At 45.9% G+C, this 13,419-nt stretch overlaps 1 protein-coding gene across 4 annotated transcripts in view; it reads right to left on the bottom strand.

Annotated features, from left to right (window-relative positions):
- The window catches only part of Tom1l2 (target of myb1 like 2 membrane trafficking protein), a 121,833-nt gene that overhangs the window by 43,403 nt on the left and 65,011 nt on the right, over positions 1-13,419 (bottom strand). For all 4 annotated transcript variants that reach the window (XM_029483880.1, XM_021178426.1, XM_021178425.2 and 1 more), the window contains exons 2-4: positions 11,064-11,148; positions 5,855-5,933; positions 1,234-1,383 (exon numbers count right to left, since the gene is read on the bottom strand). In XM_029483880.1, coding sequence (XP_029339740.1) covers positions 1,234-1,383; positions 5,855-5,933; positions 11,064-11,148 — 314 coding nt within the window. The remainder of the gene's footprint in view (positions 1-1,233; positions 1,384-5,854; positions 5,934-11,063; positions 11,149-13,419) is intronic.

The raw sequence follows: 13,419 nt of genomic DNA on the forward strand, positions 1-13,419 counted from the left end.
TCCTGCCCATCCCAGCCCTAACCCCAAGCATAGCCCTGGACACTCTATATTATACTCTGCTCTCCATAAGATAATCTTCAAAACATGCTCACAGATTCACCTTCTCTCTCTCTCTCCTCTCTCTCTCTCTCTCTCTCTCTCTCTCTCTCTCTCTCTCTCTCTCTCTCTCTCTCTTGGTTTCTCTCAGTTTTTCACTCTTTCTCAGTTTCTGTAGCCCTGGCTGACCTGGAACTTACTCTGTAGACCAGGCTGGCCTCAAAACTCAGAAATCCGCCTGCCTCTGCCTCTGCCTCCCAAGTGCTGGGATTAAAGGCGTGCGCCACCACGATTGGCTTCACCTCATCTCTTAATTCCAAATGCTTGAAGCTTAACCTAGCAATTTCTGTTTAACAAACGGAATAACAGAAAAGATGTAAAGTGTGACTTCCTTGATGTCTGTGTGTTGGGAAACACAAGTCTCTTGTCACATTATCAAGGAACTGAAGCTTCCCCCAACAGATATGTCTGGGCACCATCTTGGAAATGGAGTACTGAGCCTCAGTAGTGACTTTTTTTTATTTTATATTTTATTTTTTATTTATAATCTCCCAATCACACTGCACCTGAGTGTCTGTTCTATAGAAACTAGAGAGATGGTAACAGTGTTGCTGTAAGGGGCTAGACTTGGGGTTATTTGTTATTATTGAATAGCAGGTATATCTCAAGTATGGATAACTGTTCTCTGATGCTTCTGGACCTTTGCACAGGCGCTTTCCTCCTGAGATGCCTCCTACATTTGGCCTTTCCACTAAACTCATCCCTACTTCCCAGTGTCCAACAGAAACGTCACCTCTTCAGTGAAACACCCCTTAATATCATTTCTACTCCAGAGCTGGCCCTTGCTCTGTGACCTCACCCACCTGGCACATGACTCTAACATGGTCTTTTCTACTCCATTGATCTCCACTATACTCTGGTATCTCAGAGGCCAGCTGAAGCCCATTCTATTACCCTCTTGTCTGGCAACAGGAGGCTGGACACTCAGAAGCTTCCTGTAGGCTCTATCAACCAGCAAGAGAGCCACCACTTAGGAGTTCCAATGAGGTGAGTATAAAGAAAATAAGTATATTGTAACAAATATTTAACCCCCCCCCATATCTGCATCTTTTTCTCTGAAATAATGGGAAAGCATGAGCGTGTATCACAGTCCCCATCTTACAGACCCGACAAACTGGAGGAAGGAAGCCAGCTCACCTGAATTAGAGCCAGCACTTTGTCCTGGACGATAGTGGGAGGGTTATTCTTGGGAGAGATAATTTTGACCAGAACGCTGTCGATGAAGTCTCGGTTGGCCACGAGGAGATGAAAGCGGTGGCCACAGTTCTTCACACAAGTCTCCAGCACCTGAAGTTGTGGGGGGGTTGGGGGAGGTCATCACACTGGGGACAGGAGGGGAGGGGGCTGAGTCCCTCACCTGTTTAGCCATGCTTCCAGATCATCCTCCTGTTACATTCCCTCCAAAGCCAACCCTCATACGTGCCCTCACTCATTCAGTCATCCCTCTTCCTTGGGAATGACAATCCTGTGTTGACTGAAGGTCCTGGGCCTGCACAGTAACCAGGCAATTAGTTTGGTAATTAAGACATAGACTTTGCATGGTCATGTAATGGTGTCAAAATGACTGAGCGGTTCCTGGAAATTACCATTTTAATTCTTTTCTCTAGACCTGAGTGTGAGATCTTAGCCAATGGGACCCAGGCTTTGTCGCGAGAGGAGGCTGCTGGGTGAATTACTGACCCTCGTGTGTGAGAAGCAAATAAGCATCCCCAGCACACTCCCGCTCTGCAAAGAACATCAGCAACAACGATGGACTGCGACCTTTGACGAATAGTGTGTGGACCCCAGCTGCCTTCAGGAAGACCCTGCTCACTCCTGTCTTCTCTGGGGAGATCCCTAGGCCTCAATAGCTTTGAGAAAGGACAGCTGATAGGTTCTGATCAGGTGGCAGTGGGAGACACACTCAGCTTTGCTACTCCCTCCCTGATGGCCCAGGACAAGTTGCACTCAGCCTCTGAGTCATCATCTGGAAGGTGGGAGCACGGGGCTCTTCCTTGCAGGGAGAGTTAGAGAAGACACACTTCTGTTTCTGCAGCTGCACAGGGCAAATGGCCATTAGGACTACTTCAGAAGGCTGCTGCATCCATGGCTTCTTGGATTTTCCCAGGTGGGGTACTGGGGAGTACTGGGAGGGCCTCTCCAGCCTCAAACACAGTTTTCTGACTCTGTTCCTCCTGAAACCAGCTCACTGGATCACCCAACCTTTCCCAAGCCACCTCTTGAGGGCCTGCTAACAAATACCCATGCGAGAATAGTGCCAGCAGCAGAGGACAGCTCTAACCGCCTCATTGCTCCCGTGTGACCATAATTAGCTTATAAAGGAACCCTAGGTGGTTCCTGCCTCAGGCTTTTGCCTTGACAATGTGCAAAGAGAAAAGGTTACACTTAGGACATAGATTGGATGGTAGCTACATATCAGGTACAATGAGATCCCTCCATATTACATACAATTTCATTCTATTTTCATAGCTACTATTCTCACACTATCCTTCAAGTATACCTTGGTACCTTATTTTTCAAAGCTAAAAGGCCCAGGAAGGAAAAACTGAAACAGAGAAGGAGAGATTGTCCTTCTCTCACAGAGCTAGGGATTGACCCTACCCCTTGTGCATGGTAGGCAAGCACTCTACCACTAAATTACTTCCCAAGCCTGGGTCAGGAACTCTGATTCATTGTCTCAGGAGCCCTGAGCTCCTGAGCCACCTAAGGACCGGGTCATCCATCTCAGAGCTCTCTTCCAAGCAGCTGCATCAGCTGGGAGGCCTTAGAACAACAACTGTGTCACAGATTATTTGTCCCTCTCTCGTTCTTTGAGCTAGGTCTCAAGGAAGGTATTGCGCTGATGCTCGGCAGTGTCACGAGACTTCCCCTGGGAGACCCAGCAGCTCTGAAATCCCCCACACCACCCTTCCTCCTTTCTTTCGCTGTACTTCTGGAGCCTCCACATGGTACTTGGTGCACCGAGGAAGTGTTGTAAACTCATTGTCTTTGGGGATTCTGCATAACTGCAATATATTTTGAAAGGGATTTATTTACTTTTATTTCGTGTGTATGGGTATTCTGCCTGCATGTGTGCCTGTGCACCAAGTATGTACAGTGCTTGTGAAGGCCAGAAGGAGGCACTGGATTCTCTGCAATTGTGCTGGGAACCAAATCCAGGTCCTCTCCAAGAGCAGTCAGTGCTCTTAACTACTGAGCCATCTCTCCAGGCCCACAGCCATAAATTTTATTCAGCTAAGGGGAATTCCCCTTTATTTATTTATTTTTAAAGATTTATTTATTATTATATCTAAGTACACTGTATCTGTCTTCAGATGCACCAGAAGAGGGCGTTAGATCCCATTACAGGTAGTTGTGAGCCACCATGTGGTTGCTGGGATTTGAACTCAGGACCTTTGGAAGAGCAGTCGGTGCTCTTAACCGCTGAGCCATCTCTCCAGCCCTATTTATTTTTAAGAATTATTTAATTTGGGGCTAGAGAGATGGCTCAGCGGTAGAAGCACTGGCTGTTCCTTTTAAAGTCCTGGGTTCAATTCCCAGCAACCACAAGGTGGCTCATAACCATCTGTAATGAGATCTGATGCCCTCTTCTGGGGTGTCTGAAGATAGCTACAGTGTACTTACATACATTAAACAAATAAAAAATTTTTTAAAAAAATTATTTAATTTATGTATATGAGTTATTTAAGAATTATTTAATTTATATATATGGGAATTAAACTCAGGACCTCGGGAAGAACAGTGCTCTTAACCACTGAATCATCTCTCCAGCCCAGGGAATTCCCTTTTTTAAATCTCTGTATCTAATTCTGGGTAACCCTGAGATAAAAGTTCTCACTCTCAGGGACCCATGATGCTTCCAAGAGGAATCAGAGAAGTTCTTTCTGTTCTCAGCGTGTTGCAGGTACCTTTTCCTCTAGGATTCTCTACTTACTCGCTAGACTCTGACAATTGCTGCTGAGCGGCTGAGCCCTTCTTTCCTGAGGGTCAGGTGAGGATCAGCATGGTAGGAAGCTCAGGAAGCCTGAGTGAAAATAACTAAAAACAGGGGAGTAGACTGGGGTCAACCCCCGGCTCTGCTTCTATTTCTAGGGAGACCGTGGACAGGATGCTATTCTTTCCTTCAGTTTTCCTGCACAGCAGACTTTAAGGTCAGTGTGTCACATCCTGGCCTTGGAAAATACCCTGTGCATATGTGCTTGCAGCAGCCCAAAGCTTCTGTATATAGGAGGCACAGGAAGTCTTCTCTATCAAAGCCACTTTAGGCCGCCCTTTCAAAAAGGATCTTGGCAAACCTGACTTTGTGGGTTTTAGGGAATGCAGCACAGTGGCAACTTTCTGAGAAACAGCCAAAACCCACGGAATAAACTAAGGGGGCCTCTAGGCAACGAGAAGCAGATGTTAGGAACACACATGTGAAGGCACAGGCAGAGAGGCCCTCAGGACCTCTAGCTCCACTGGATAAATACTAACAGCCTAGGCAGGGACAGATGTGCAGCTGGGAAAGGCCACCAGGAAGGAACAGGGCTGACAGAAACTAACAAGTGAGGTCATCGTGGCAGATCTAGACCATGCCAACTGTACCAGGCAGGGAGCTAGCTGCAAGGACAACAGGTCTGCATGTCCACAGGCGTCCCAAGGTTTGCAGAAAAGCCTCAGCCATGGTGAAGGTCAAAAGAAGGCTGCCAAGGGATGCTGTAGGGAGGCAGGGAAATGCATGAAGCTGGTATGGAGAGGAACAAATGTCAGAGCTGGCTCCCCAGTGATGCAGGTCACTACACTTGAGGATTCACACTTCACCCTGGGCTCTACCAATGTTGAAGTTTAGAAAAAAAAAAAAAGAAAGAAAGCTTTCACTTATTTCTCAACTGACTTTTCTCCTCTGCTGTGCAAATCCCAAGCTCCTGGATAAGAGTGCTCTCCTATTAAGTCTGGACTGTATTGGGGTGGGGGCAGGGAGATCACAGCAGCTCCTCTGCTTTACAAGAAAACATGCTGCGGCATTTTGAGATAAATAACCCACTTTTCCCCACCTGCAGAAGCTGACATGGTGACTTGTTACAGTTTCTATTAAAAAGCCACTGTGGCCCAGATTTTACAGCATCTGAAAAACTGTTAGCTTTTAAGTCAGAAATAGCACCTGAAATACCCTTTTTAGTTCTCAATGTCTTAAGGAAGGGCACAATTCTTATCTATTTGCCCTGAAAGGAGTCATTTGGCTGACTTTTTCAGGAACCTTTGTATTATTTTCATTTTCATCTCAAACAAAAGACCATTTTATGGTGGTATAACACAGCCTGATACTTCCCTAGCTGTGAAGGTAAAACTGCAAGGCCTCTCAGAGCCCGAAAGCAGAGCAATCAGCCAACTTTAGAAGGTGGCTGTAACCATCGCAACATCTGGAACCCTCCATCCTGGGAAAGCACGGGACAGATAAAGGTGAACACCTGTATAAACAGGAAACTGACTCCCAGCATCTCAGATAGGCTGGAAGCAGGCACAAGACCTGTCCTGGCCTCTAGATCTTCCAGTCCTGAGCTCCAACCCACTGCTGCGGGGTTCAACAGTGTCATCCACATCTTATGTTCTCCTGGTATACACCGACCCATTTAGGGAAGGGACCCTGGAAGCTGCTGCTGAGCCATGACAGCACAGGCTACATGCTGGTGGCCCATTTGAGTGGGCAGCATGGGTTCCCTGGGAGAGTAATGTTTGTGTATAGGTGTCCTAGGCTTTCCCTCCCAGAAACAATACTCACGGTCAGGGCCAGCATCACTTCTCTGTAGTTTCGGTTCCCACTAAGCCGCTTCTTTAGAGCCCGAATGGCATCCTTTGGCCTGGCAAAAGGACAGATAAACTATGATCCTCACAAGCCTCATGGGGCACTAGCCCAGTGTCAACTAGTGCAGGATCAAGGTTGTTCACTGTAGCATGTCTGTAAATGTGAAAGACTTGGGGGGAGGAGAATGTCTACAAGAGGAAACAGGGATAATTACATCATGACCTTTATGCAGCTGCAAAAAGAGAATAAAAAACTTTTTGTACATTTTTTATGAACCAAACTCAAAAGACATATGCATAAGAATAAATAGAATCAAGTATAAAAATCACATGATTGTCTCAATAGATGAAAAAAAAAGTCTTTGACAGAATTCAACATCTTATCATGAAAAAGCCCCAAATAAATAAGGAATAGAGGGATCATGGTTAACAAAATAAAGGCTGTATATGTGATAAAACCATACACACTATTATACTGAGCCAGAAAGGATTCCCTCTAAAGTCAGTTTTTGAGACAGAATGCCTCCCCTTTCTGGAGTCATTCAGTATAGTACTTGGATTCTCAAAAAGAAACAAACTGCATACAATGGGAAAGGGAGATGTCAGATTGGTATCTTCAGGTGATATGACCTTGCATATAAAATCCTGGGCCAGCACTCAGGAAGCAGAGGCAGGTAGATCTCTATGAGTAAGACAGAGGCCATCCTGGTCTACAGAGTGAGTTCTAAGCCAGCCTGGGCTACAGAGAAAGATCCTAAAGACTGCTAGAAACCCCTTAGATCTGATAGTACTTTAGCAAAGTATCAGACTACCAAACCAGCATCTAAAAGCTGTGATACGGCAATGATGATGAACATGGGAAGAAAGACGTGGACAATTCTACTCATAGGAGCCCTAAGTCAGAAACAATCCTAGCAGGGAGGCATAAGGTGTCTACAATAAAAACACCTAGGGAAAATTCTAACAAAGACACTAGAAGATGAAAAGAACTCCTGTGTTCATGGATTGTCAGAATTAGTACTGTGGAAAGGTTATTTTGTCCAGTATGAGCTACACACTCAATGCAATTCTGATCAAAATTCCAATAATATTCTTCACAGAAATAAGAAAAATAACCCTAAAATTCATAGGAAGCCCCTGAGTAGTGAAGGAAAACATGTAAGCAAACCAATGTTATATGTATCAGACTTAAGATAGTGCAGAGCCTTAGTAATAAAAGCAGCCCAGTCCCAGCCCAAGCGTGCAGACAGAATATTGCACACCCAGAAGTAAGCCCATCAAATGCAGAACTTTATTATTATTTTATTTTCTCTCAAGGCAGGGCTTCTCTGTGTAGATGGCCTTGAACTCAGGGATTCACCTGCCTCTGCTTCCCAAGTGCTGGGACTAAAGGTGTGCCTGGCAAGACTCAAGGGTTCTACAGATGGGCAATTTCCAACAGGGATACAGATTTTATAAATACAGCAGTTCGGCAACTATGTGCTCGGATGGACTGGGCTGAAGAAAGTAGGCAACTTAGTGGTTAGAGAAGACTTCTTTCCTGTCTGCAGGCTCGGCTCACCACTGTCACCCCAGACTGACGGACTGCACCATCTCTCTACGTGCTCTCTTTCATCCCCTCTTGGATTTCCATGATGAGAAAAACAGGCACTACCCTGGAGGACTGTGTATCTCTGGCTGACAGTATGTCAGCATGCCCAGAATGTGAGTGAAGTCCAATCAGATAGCAGCAGGCAGACTCTGCTTAGGTTTAAGCTGAAAATCCCTTCCCAAGTTCTAAGCTTCAGGAAGTGCTACCTGAGAGCAAAAAGAGGAGCATTTCTTCCTGCTGATTTGGGGGAGAAGTGTCAGAATAGAGCATTATAGTCAGGTTGGAAGAACCATTTCAAATGCTGCTGCAGGCTGAAGGAACAACTGCTGAGTAAGGCCACCATCGGGCAGGCAGGCAGCGGGATCAAGGGAGACATGGACTGTGTGAGAAGGCCAAGTCTAGGAGTGTTCAGTAGAGAGCTCTCTCAGTTGGGGGCCCCACAGGGCAGTCTTTCAGGGCCTCAAGACAAGTCTCTGGCCTCCCACACCCTTCTCAGACTCCTGCGAGCCCTCCTGTCCAGCAGTGGCTCTCAAACAGTTGCAAGTTACGTCTCCAGTCACAGCTTTTCTCCTGAAGAAAGCTTTAGCCCAGGTAGATGGGTCCAGGCTCCATATCCCTTAATTCACACTGTCATGCTTCCCATGCACCTGATATGCACACTACTTTCCAGCCTAGAGATTCCACTTCTCTCCCTGTCATCCACCTGCCTGTCCTGCTAATATCCTGGTATCCTATAAGAGTCTACTGAAGTGTCATCTCCTTCAGAAAGGCTTTGCTGCTGACAGCCCCGAGGCTGGCTGAGAATCACGGCGCGTGTCTGCCTCTGTAGCTATATGCAGCTTCTCTTGCTCCATTCCTTTGTCTCTGTCTCAATCCTTGTCACACTGTGATATGATTGTATTTACATGCTTGCATTTCTCATCAGACTACCTTAGGGACATCATTAATTCTTTACACACTTTAAAATATTTATTAAGAGTTGATTGTAGAGCTGAGACGTGGCTCCGTGGAGTGCCCTGGGTTTGATCCCAAACACTGAATAAACCAGGTGTGATGGTGCACGCCTGTAATCCCAGTCGTTAAGAGGCAATGCAGGAGGCTCAGAAATCCAAGGTCATCCTTCTCTATATAGCAAGTTTGAGGTCAGACTCTGATACATGAAACAGGCCCCCATAACACACACAGACACACCCACACTGATTATGTGTCAGCTGCATTGTGGCAGAGATAAAATACTGAGTGTAATAGAGGGAATTCTTGCTCTCATGAAGTGCACAGAATAGAAACCGTGGGACAGGATAGACACTAAGAGACATCACAAAGATTTGAAGCCCAAGTATAAGACCACATAAGACGACAAGAGGGGAGGGGCCGGAGGAGTGAGGTTTATGTTGAGATACAATAGCTGATGGGACTGCTTAGTGTCAGGGAGACAGGCTGGGAGAAACATGAGGAACAACATTCAGAAGCCCTCAGCCAGGAACAGGAGGGGGAGGGAGGGAGGAGGAGAGAGAGACAGAGAGAGAGAGAGAGAGAGAGAGAGAGAGAGAGAGAGAGAGAGAAGAGAGAGAGAGAATGTCTATGTGTGATGTTTTCTCTCTCCCCATATGGGAGGGATTTCAGCAGACACATTACAATAGAGGCAAGCACAGAAACTCTTCGAGAATCACCATGCTGTCATTCTAACACATGTGAACAAGAGGTTAGGGCGCTGGGAAATGCACAAGCAGCCCTTCTTAGAGCAGTGACTGAGAAAGCAGGTCCTGGTCACTCACACTTTGAAAGGGACTTAAATAATTTAGAAGGAAGAAGATCTCAGGGGGTCTTAGACTTTCTGCCCTCAATGCTTAGATATCTGACTGGAGACAAAATTGTAGAGAATTCAAGGAGCTAAAAGAAAAATTAGTGAGGCTGAAGGGCCTGGAGAAGGGCTGCAGAGGTGTGTGATTAAGCATTTCATGGCAAAAACCCAGGGATGCTCTGGAAGACTTGCTAGTGAGCAAGGCACTGGTTGGAACCTGCATCGGGAATTGCTGGGAGGTGGGGGAAGAAGCAAGTACATTCATCAGGGAATAGAGCAGATGAGAAGCTGACCTGAGCCACACTTCCAAGCCTGCTTCCTGATACTACCTGTCATGTGACATCAGGCTACCTGTACCTGCTTCTTATTCTACCTTGAAGACAAGTCACACTGTCCCAGAAGCCAAGCTCAAAGCCCCCCTGGAAGGCATCTCAGCTCTTCTCCCATGGAGACAGCCACACTGGGTGCAGGCTGGGGGTATGGCCCCCAGCACCCTTAGGCAAGCCCTAGTGGGTGGGCCACACATTGCCCTTAGCTCGGATCTAGATCTAGTCTCTGCCTGTTCCACCTCAGCACTAGCAGCTCCAGCCTGTTGTTCATAGGTCCCAAACTTTGGTGTTATCCTTGACATTTTCCTCATATTCCACGCCAGCAAATTCTGTTAGCTTTAATTTCTGAATCTCCCCAGAATCTAATGATGCCTCCTGCATCCTTAGCACCACTCCTGTCCAGCTTACCATCATCAATTCACAACAAGGCGATTCAATAGACCCCTACTGGTTTACCTGCTCTGCCTTTGTCCTGCCCTGGTGAGCCCATTCTGAACATGGGATGACCATTCAAAATTAAAGCCAGACCATAGCACCTCATCTGCCCAGATCCTCCCTAGAGTTCCCTATGGGGCTTCGCCCACCTGACCAGCTTATGTGGTTTCTCCTGTTCACAGTTTGGCCCCTTGCTCCAATCTGGCAGCTCCCTAAGAGGTGAAATTGTGTCGTGCTCACTGCTGCGCCCTCCAAGTTTACAACAGCGCCTGCAAACACTGTTTGTAAGTCTCTGTCGAATGATCACAGGACCAACTTGAGAAGACTAGCAAGTAGATAATACCACCAATCCACAAGCCCAGGCTGCCTGAGTCCCAACTGTTCTTGACACACTGGAGTTGAGAAGAACACAGTAAGACTAAACGGGGTGTTTATGGGCTAATCCTGAATCAGGCTAGTCTGTAAGAAATATGCACAGAGGGCAGGCATAGAGGCGAGGACATAGTGCTGATAACACCAAGATCTGACTAAGCAGTGCAAAAAGGCCAGAGACAAGCTGAACACTCAGTCCACACACCCCAGACGTGCTCAGCTGCTCTGAGCCATGGGTGCCCTTCAGTCGCCCCTCTATCTCATTATGCTCTGGGCCTACTTCTACAGTACCCTAGAAAGCAACCCATGCACAGAGAGCCCCCTGTCTGCACCATGGAAGCAGGGGCTGAGGAGGGATGGGGAGAAGCAAATGACTGGCACAGGAAGCCAAGCAGCTCCATTTCTCCTCATGGTTCAGAACAGATGATGGAGAGGCCTCACTTCTCAAACTGAGGCACTGCCGTGAGGAAGTGGGTAGGCTTGGGTGGGAAAAGACAGATGACTGAATTTCAGCTTATTAATGCCAGAGCAAACAGACTGAAAATAATAATTAAAAAAACAAACAAGCACCAGAGTTGAGCCCAGCACACTGAGCCCTGACAAGCTATGTATGCTATCCCACCCAAACCGAGACAAGGCATTTCCCAGGAAAACATACCCTTCCTCTGTCTCGTTGATGATGTCACAGATCTCCATGTTCAGTGTCCAGTCCTCGCTCTGCAGGGAGCCATCTGTTGCCTTCTCTGTGAAATCAGAAAAGAAACTGCTTTATATTTCTCCTGGAGTATGGGGCCCTGGAAGGAAGTGAAAAGAGACTAGAACCACCACTGGGGCTACTGCTTTCACAAGAGAACATCAAGGACACTCAGCCAAAGGGCCAGGGTGCTCTAGTCTCCAAATCCCATATCTAGGAGGCCTGAGCCACTACAGACCACAGATTTCGGAGCCAAACCAACAAGCCAGAACATAGGCTCTGCCACTTACAAGTACCAAACCTAGTAAAACTATAGCATATATCTCATCAGAAAAGTTAAATGGCTCAGTAGGTGCAATCCCTTAGGAAACAGCCTGGCACACACACAGCCTGTCCTCTATAGATATCTGCTATCATAGCCATAGAAAAGCATCTGCGGTGGTTAAACCACACCTCAGGGAAGAAGGGAAAACTCAGTGAGCTGCAGCAGGTATGACATCACAGTTTAGATCTCAATCCCTGCCCCCTGCCCCCTGCCCCCACCCTGCACGACAAACAGCTAAGGCTAAGAGCTTATTTGCCAGTCTCTGGGGCCAGTGGTTGGTGGAGCTTCTTAGAGAGGATTTGGGAAACTCGTTGCTTCCTAGATGCTGGAGGGAGCCATTTTGCTCACCCACATATTTCCCACCGACAGAGCCAACTGACCTTGAACTGACACCATTTGTCACAATGACGTAAAGCTCACTACATGAAACACATGGTGTTGAGTCCCTGACTATAACAACCTGGTAGGCATTTAATGGAGGAGAAGGGACCATCCTGACATTGAAAAAAAGGATTCTTGGGGCTGGAGGGCTGGCGGTTAGAGCACTGGCTGCTCTTCCGGAGAACCCAGGTTCCATGCTAACACCCACAGGGTGGATCGCAACCGTCTGTAATTTCAGTTCCAGAGGATCATGCCTGGGCATGAGGCATGAACATGGTGCACAGACATATATGCAGGCAAAGCATAATAAAATAATTGTTTTAAAAATAACTTTCTATATGCAAGAAGATAGTTGTACACTTTTCTTACACTATATTAACTCAACTTATTAAAGATGTGAACACAGTGTTAAAAACTGTAACACTTTTATAAGAAGGCAGGAAGAAAGCTCCGTGACACATTTTTGACAATAATTTCATGGATATAACACTAATGGCATGGGCAATCATTTATGGAAAAAAACAGACACTAGGCTAATCAAAATTAAAACCTCTGGGGCTCAGAGCTGAGTGGCAGGTAAATACCTTCCACAAGCCCTGGCTTTGGTCTTAGTGCCACCAAACTCGGCCTCCATCATGAATTAAAGATAAAAAGGCAATCTATAGAATGGAGAAAAGTCTTTGAAAAATCACACATATGATAAAATATTCAGAATATAAAGGACCCTGCAACTCAACAGCAAAACTATGTATCATAATAAAATAATTGTTTTAAAAATGGCTTTCCTGGGCTAGAGAGATGGATCAGTGGTTAAGAGCACTGACTGCTCTTCCAGAAGTCCTGAGTTCAGTTCCCAGAAACCAAATGATGGCTCACAACCATCTGTAATGGGATCTGATGCCCTCTTCTGGAGTGTTTGAAGATAGCTGCAGTACTCACATACATATATACATAAATAAATCTTTTTAAAAAATGGCTTTCCATAGGCAAAAAGTTTGCAACACTTGTGTTCACCTCTTTAATAAATTTAGAGCTAATATAGTATAAGAGCCCTACGATATACACATGAGTGAGAGAGAAAGGGTGTCAGACGTGACGGTGTATGCCTATGACCCTAAGGAGCTGAGGTGGAGAATCACAAGCGTGATTAAGCTATAGAATCTCAATCAATAACAAAAATGGAGTAAAGAATCCAAATTGGTACTTCTTCCAAGAAGAAATATAAATGTGTTTATATTATATAATATTATATAAATGATCATATGAGAGATGTGATCAAAAATATTTACTTTAGGGAAATACAAATCAAAAACTTGAATAAGCTAGTTGTGATAAATACTGATGAAGAAGAGGCAACAAGATCATGAATTAGAGACTATCCTGGGCTATATATCTTTGGATTATAGACATAGTTCAGTGGTAAAATGCTTGCTAACATTTGTGAAGCTCTGGGTCTAGTCTCCCTATTATTACAGCAGCAGCAACAGCAGCAGCAACACCCACCCCCCCAACACACACACAATAGATATCATCTCATATTGTACTGGCTAGTTTTGTGTCAACTTGACACAGCTGGAGTTATCACAGAGAAAGGAGCTTCAGTTGAGGAAATGC

Source organism: Mus caroli, chromosome 11 (genome assembly GCF_900094665.2).
Source record: "Mus caroli chromosome 11, CAROLI_EIJ_v1.1, whole genome shotgun sequence".
Classification (NCBI taxonomy): domain Eukaryota; kingdom Metazoa; phylum Chordata; class Mammalia; order Rodentia; family Muridae; genus Mus; species Mus caroli.